At 47.8% G+C, this 7,355-nt stretch overlaps 1 protein-coding gene across 1 annotated transcript in view; it reads right to left on the bottom strand.

The window, feature by feature from the left end:
* Positions 1–7,355, bottom strand: part of TANC2 (tetratricopeptide repeat, ankyrin repeat and coiled-coil containing 2) — a gene marked incomplete at its 5' end in the record, with an annotated part of 99,891 nt that overhangs the window by 15,790 nt on the left and 76,746 nt on the right. The window contains 2 exons of the mRNA XM_010018652.1: positions 5,627–5,720; positions 6,586–6,771. Coding sequence (XP_010016954.1) covers positions 5,627–5,720; positions 6,586–6,771 — 280 coding nt within the window. The remainder of the gene's footprint in view (positions 1–5,626; positions 5,721–6,585; positions 6,772–7,355) is intronic.

Genomic DNA, 7,355 nt, shown 5'->3' with positions numbered 1-7,355 from the left:
GGAAAGAGCCACATCTCCAGGGGGGTTTTCCTACCTGGACGCATGTCCTTCTGCTGGGTGCCGAAGGGATGGTGTCTGAAGTGCCAAACTTACCCCACAACAGGCAAAACGAACAAAGGGAATCACAGAATTCCCAGGTTTGGGTTAGAAGAGACCTTAAAGCTCCTCCAGTTCCAACCCCTGCCACGGGCAGGGACACCTTCCACTAGAGCAGGTTGCTCCAAGCCCCTGTGTCCAACCTGGCCTTGAACACTTAGAGGATCATAAAATGGGCTGGATCAATACATAAATGGGTTGGATCAGTACAGTTCTAGCTGTTATCATTACAGTTTACTTCAAAGGTTCACTCTTCCAAGAACAGATCTCACAATGTTATGGAAAGAGGCTGATGGGGACAATCACCTTTCACTATTTCCTGTAAGACACAGTGAAACTGGATGAGAACCGCAATGCAGAGCCTTGTCCCACGAAACCTTCACCATCTCCCCCTGTGCCTCCCGGTGGTTTCCCCACAGGAAAAGCCACAGGCTCCAAGACTGAGTGTATCTTAGTAGGGGCACAATGTCCAGAGAAAAAACAGGTCTTTATGTATGTGCTGTCTTGACAAGATCTTCTGCAACCCGTGCTTGCTTCATCCCACCACGACTACAAGAGAGCAAGTTGGAGGCACTGCCAGATCACTGCCAGCCACTGGATGTCAGTCAGATTTGTGGCTTTTCTCTGCCCAAACAAGCAGAGAGCAGCATAATTCACCTGCAAGGGTCTTCGTGTAAACCCAAAATCATCTCTCATTTCCAGCATCACAGATGTTCACAATATTACAGGTGGGTTGAGAGCTCTTCCCCTGACAAAATGGACTGTTAACTCCAAGTATGGTTGGGTTAGAAAAGACACATTCCATCCGAAAATAGTTCCAAGTGCAGGACCTGCTTTTGACTCATTTTTGGTATTAATTTTAGACTTTTCAGTTCCTCCCCCCTCTCCCTAACTTTATGTGCACTTCAGCACAGCTCCTCTGCCTCGGTGCTCCGCTGCTTCTCGTAGGAGTTGGAGCAGAAGGTGGGAGTCTATTTCTAACTGACGTAGCTTGTTTTTCCTTTGAAGTACAGTTCTGTGGGATGGCTGATTACGAGGTGTTGATGGGTTTCCAACTGCAACAGTGTTCACGTTGGGGGATTTAATTAATTCTCTATTCTGTTCCACATTATGGTTGAGTTTGCTTCTCTTGGGGTTGAGAGTTAGCAAGAGTTAAAAGGAAAATCATCTTGCTGCCACAAGCAGAACATTCTGCAAAATCTATAATCAGATCCATGTGGGTTTTAAACGTAAGCTACAAATATAGAAGGAGAATGGTGTGTAATGTGCACGGCAAAGGGATTGGTATGCAGGGCTCTGGGGTTCTATTTCTAAACCTGCCTGCACTTGAAATGTTGCAGGTTAATTTGAGGTATTTCACGTCAAAATGACTTAGGTTTGTAACAATGAGCTGACTGTAAATCACCAAAGGGTTTGGTGTTCACCACGAAATGGAAAAGACTACTGGAACAAGATGGTTTGCTCCATGATCATACCCTTCTCCACTTTGCCTTGCAGTCCACTCGACCTGGACTGACATGTCTTTTTGCTGCTGGATTCCTCAGAGTCAAAGCAACCAGTGGGGGTATGTAGCTCCAGCGTGTCCTTTGCAGCTCCAGCTCAAGGGAAGCTCAAAAGCTTCTGTGCTATTCAGCCTTCAGCCCTTCAGGAAGGTTCCACGCTCATGACCTGGCTTTGCTGCCTGCTGCTGAGAGGAAGCTCTCCAAGCTTGTCTTGTGTAATGTGCAGATATCCAAGCATCTATCCTCACACATGTAGAACCTCTCTGAGGGGTGAAAGGGGGGAATTCAGTCCAGCTGGACCCCAGGAGATCACCTCACTAAGGTACACTCAGACTTCATCCCTGCCTGCGCTTTGAACAGAAGGTTGGACTAGATAATCCCCTGTGGTGCAATGAGGTGGACACAGGTGCTCACCCCTGTACCTCCAGCCTGCTACCCAAGGTGACTTTGACATCCCCACACTCCAACTCCATTGCTCGTCACCTCAATCCTGTGCTGGTGTCCAACCAGACCAATGGGCAGCACTATCCAGTGGCTGGTACCCAACTGTCCAAGCTCAAACTACTTCAGGAAAAGATTCTAGAAGTACCTGCTTATTTTTAAGCCTTTTAGCACTCCTTAGATGTCTTATCAACCATGGCCAATTTCAAGTGATCTCTTAGATGACTTATCAGCCTGTTTCTGACACCACCAATGGCCATACAACAGCCACTGGTCTCCAAAACACAGTTAAGGCTGTACCTGTGTGTTGAAGAGACCAGAAAAACCAAGGAAAAGCGATGGGAGAATATGAGAGGAATGGTTTTGTTTGAAGTTTTACTGTCTGCCAGACAGCTCCTGTGGCCCAGCATGAACAAGGTGAGTCCACCAAACCCAGCCAAGGAGCAACAACCAGGATCCTGGGCTGGAAAACAGGAACATTCATTTTGCAGCTTTTCTACAAGGATGTAATGCCAGGAGAACAACTCCCTGTGCAATAACAAAGTCTTGGCATCAACAGCAGAGAACAGTTGCTGTGTTTCTCAAAACACAGCCTAAACAGAACTTGACAGAAGCTTCAGGTGTGGACGCGCTCCTCTCCATCCATCAGCAAGCAACAGGCCACAGTCTCCAACACCAGGGATGTGCAACAGCACATTCTGCCTCTGCTGTTGAGCAGAACCTGCCTGTTTTCTTCAAGGAAAACCAACTTTAGCTGGAGAAGGAATCACTAAATTGCTCCTATACAGTACGTGGATCTGTTTCACAGCTTGGCAGCAAGACAAGAGCAGCTTGATGGAGTTGTTCTTTGTACCTCCAGCTCTGATGGAGTTATTACAGTGACTCAGATACTTTTGTGCTAGGTTTTGATATTAGTCTTGTCCCAGGGGGAAATACTCCATCTGGACTTGGATATAGTGTGCTGTCAGCAATTCCTAAACTTATGATGTAACTTGGCACCGCCGTTTGGATGATATCAGGCTGACATCACCAAGCCAGGCAGTCAGCTCTGCTCTGCAGGAGATTAGGCTCATGAGCAACAAGTATCAAAAGAAGACAAGGCATGATTCAGACTTTTAGAGCAGATTGCTATTTTGAGGTGGACACCAGCATTTCTCTTCAAATTTCTCTAAAGTTGCTATTTACTTTGGGGAATATAATAAGAACAATAAGAAAACAACGTGAAGGGGAGTCTTGAGATTCATCTCAACTTGTCCAGACTGCTGAATTTGGAGGTGGCTCATTTTTGCTCCTTTTCCCATCCTACCACCAATTTGAATGGGCTAAATGCGTATTCATTGGAGATGGCTCCTCAATTTGTGAAGCACAAATCCACATTCCCACCTATCCCATTCACTCAGAAACCCCTCTCACACAGAGAAACTCTCAGATGTCTGTGTGCATCCAGCTTTTGGCATTGTCAGGGAAAGGTATGGGAAGGGGGACAAGAAGACATGGAAAAGGCTTCTGCTGAAGAGTCCTCAAGGAAACGAGCAGGCTGGGAATGGCAGAGCCGCCCAGGACACATGGGAAGAGGGAAGAGAAGAGCTGGATGTTGTCAGGGAGAAGAGTGGGGTGCTCAGTGTTCAGAATGGAGAGCGTGATTGAGCAGGAGAGCCAGGATGGTGTGATCTGCAAAGCAGAGCTCCAGGGATGGGCAGGGTTAGACATCAGCTCAGCAAAGACCTATGGCTTTATAGCAGGCTTTCCAGATTCATCCAGAAACCCAGGACTGTCTTCACTCAAGGAGTTTATCTGTAGTTTGTCTGATGCTGGCCAAGAGGTTACTTTGCAGGGAGACAACTTAGCACATCTGATCAAACTCTGAAGGCATATGGATCACCATCCTATTCACAAGATAGTCTCTGTGGACCCAAACACCAGAGAACATTTTGGATGAGCTTTCTGGTCACCACTCCAAACCCTGAGCTCACCGGTAGCAAAGCCACTGTCCCATTACCAACGCTCAGCCATTTCACTTGGCTAATTCCATATCCCATTTCTTTTTTCTCCCACTACACCCTCAGGGCACTTTTAAATTGCTTATTTGTCTGTGTTGCCCTGATTTTCACTAATAATGGCACAATGCCCTTGCTACTCAGTTCTGTCCCTGTGGGAGCAGGACCTGACTCCTTCATGCCTCGCAAATGGCCCAGTGCAGCTCGGCCACCCGCCAGGTCCCTGCTGGGACAACCCACCCCTCTATTTTTGTCAAAGCTCAGGGGCAATATTATCTGATAGACTCCACTCATTCAGCCTTCCAGTACCTAAAGGGGCTCCAGGAAACCTGCAGATGGGCTTTGGACAAGGGCCTGTAGGGACAGGACAAGGGGAATGGCTTGAACCTGCCAGAGGGGACACTGAGATGAGCTCTGAGGCAGAAGCTCTTCCCTGGGAGGGTGCTGAGGCGCTGGCACAGGGTGCCCAGAGAAGCTGTGGCTGCCCCATCCCTGGCAGTGTTCAAGGCCAGGTTGGACACAGGGGCTTGAAGCAACTTGCTCTAGTGGAAGGTGTCCCTGCCCGCGGCAGGGGTTGGAGCCGGAGGAGCTTTAAGGTCCTTTTCAACCCAAAATGTTCCAGGATTCACATGATTACTAGGCTCTAATAAGGCTACATTTTCAAAGGTACAGTGTACAAACCATCTCAAAAGATAATCCCACACTCCCCCCTGCCCCCTTCTACCCAGAAACAACCCGACCTAAGACCAACCCACACCGTACCCCTGGATCGTGTCATTTGTGAGCAAAGCTGACAGAATCAAAATCAGTGCTCTGTTTCCCAGACAGGATCATTACCTTGGTGTATTAACTTGACAGGAACATTACCAGGGATACAAGTAGATTAGGGAGGTGAGTACAAAAGATTGTGGATAATATTTATGAGGTCATTGGAATTAAAAGCTAACAACTCCAAATTTGAGTATCTCAAGAAATGGAGATGATGGTGCGTTTCCTATCTATGAAGCGGAAAGGGTGGATGGCTGCTTTCATTTGAAGTTAGAAAAGGAGGGGGTCTGTTTTATACCCATCCATATAAACATATAGTATTGTACAAAAGAACATTTGTTTAATTACCAGGTGCTAAATAATGCCAAGGTTTTGGAGAATGGATGGATAATCTAACAGTCATGGTGCTGCAGGTAATGAGGTAGAGCAGAGAGAAACAGGGAGATGGTTTGGATAAATCTGCTCGGTACCAAGAGAAGAAGAGCAGAATTTTGTGTCCATCTCACTTCATGATCTCACTTAATGTGAGATGCTTTAGAGAAATGAGGGGCCTGGTTGCCAGAGCTGCTGCATGCCTGTGCATGCCAAGGAAGTGCCAGGAGCTGCAAAAGCTCTGGATTTTCAACAACCAATTGTCTCTGTTTTACTTCAACTGAGTGCAAGCTCCACCCTGGCACCAGCATATCACCTGAAAACAGAGGAACTGATCCTTCTCCCTTCATCCAAACAATGCCAGGGATCAGGAAGCATCAGGTGATGGGGGGAGCCCATAAGTACAAGCACAAACATGCAAGAAGCAGCTACAGCATCTACAGAAATCACCTGTCTCTCCCCAAAGGCTGTCAAAGCTGTTGATCTGGGCTCGCTCCACCTCCTCTTCATCTTTTTCTGGAAGATCGAGCAGGTAGGAGACAATCTGAAACCAAATGAGATGTCAGCTCACAAGCTTGGGTGTGTTATATATAAACTGCTGACATCTTAACACGAGCTGCTCTGAATACACAGAGGAAAAGGAACAGTCTTTGCCTGGTGAGCTCAAGTAAATTTTCTTCCAGAGATCAGTCACAGAACCTGATAAAGAAAATCCCCAAACCCACCCGAGTGTCTTGACACGACAGCCCCTGATGAGCCTGTGTAGTTAGTGTCAGGTCCTTATAACTATGTCTGTCCTGCTGCAATGACCTGTGGGAGGAGGTGAAGCCAGGAGGAGGTATTTGGATAAAGAGAAACCCCTCCTCAGGGGATGGAGAAGGAGCAGGGGCTGCCGCGGGCTGGGGCTCTGCTGAGGGGACCGGTGGCAGCGGTGGATGTGGAGGTTAACATCTGGACTCTGATTTTAAAGTTCTTTTCCAACCTCAGCGATTCTATACATCACTTCCCACCTCACAAATCTTTATCAGCATGACAGGAGGAAGCTCTTTGGCTCTCCTCCCCCTCCCTGACACACAGTCCAAAGCTCCCCGGTCTCGCACTCTCTAACAGCGCTGGAGGAGCGGTGTAAGCAGCGCACTGTTTATGCAGCTTTACTTAAAGGTTTATTCTAACAACTTAAAGGCTTGTTATGCTTCCTCTCTTGGACACCTGCCCAGACCAAAGGGATTGCCAAGGATCTGTGAACCCTGCTGCCTGGGAAGGGGAGGAATTGATCCACTTCCAAGACCCTCTTTTGGTCAATGTTTTGGCTAGCAAACATAGCCAAGTGTCCTGGGTTCAGCTGAGCCCAGGACACCAAGCCTTGGTTTCCCACCCTGCAGAGGCAGTGCTGTGCTGGTAGGTCTTACCTCGGTGTAACCCATGCTGGCTGCAGCGATCAGTGCTTGCTGGATGGCGTGGCTCTTCTTAAACCCTCCCTGCTGCTGCCCAGCCATGGTCCAGTCACACTGGATCAAGAACTTCACCACCTCCAAGTGTCCTCTGAGAGCAGCGTGAACCAGAGCGCACTGACCGTTTTTGTCCAAATGATCCACCTTGAAAAGAGATGACAAAACACAATTAAACCAAATCACAGGCAAAATGCCTTCGCTTCCTCAGAGTTTCCATCCTGGCTTCAAAATAATGCCACATGTGCAATATGTGCATTTTTCTGGTAAACCATCCCTTCCACCACCAGAAAACAACCATCCCCAAAGACCTCTGCCCCAGGCTTAGGCATCCTCTTGGCCACAAATGTTTGCTTTGGGTAAGTTACCATTAAATTCGTAGCTTTCATCAGTTGCCTGCAGACTCAAAGGCTGCAAAAGCATTTTCCCCTTTGTGTCCTGAAGTCGTGTTTCCCAGGGACTGAAATCACACACGCTGCTCTCCTCGCCTTCATCCAAACCCACACAAGCTTGTTTTCCAGGTACCATTGCTTTGGAGAGACACAGAAGTGTCTCTCGACAGTCGAATGCACTGACAGGAACCCAGTGCAGGCAGAAGTCAGTTGGAAATGGAGATGGTGCTTGGTAGCCCTATAGGAACTTCTCTGGTTGGCTTTTCAGGACAGGGCATGGTTTTCACTCGATGCCTGAATACATCAGCTGGGATTTCTAGCTCCTACCCCAATACCAGT

This window comes from Nestor notabilis, unplaced genomic scaffold, assembly GCF_000696875.1.
Source record: "Nestor notabilis isolate BGI_N333 unplaced genomic scaffold, ASM69687v1 scaffold5827, whole genome shotgun sequence".
Taxonomy (NCBI): domain Eukaryota; kingdom Metazoa; phylum Chordata; class Aves; order Psittaciformes; family Psittacidae; genus Nestor; species Nestor notabilis.
This window is presented reverse-complemented; position numbering and strand designations above follow the sequence as displayed.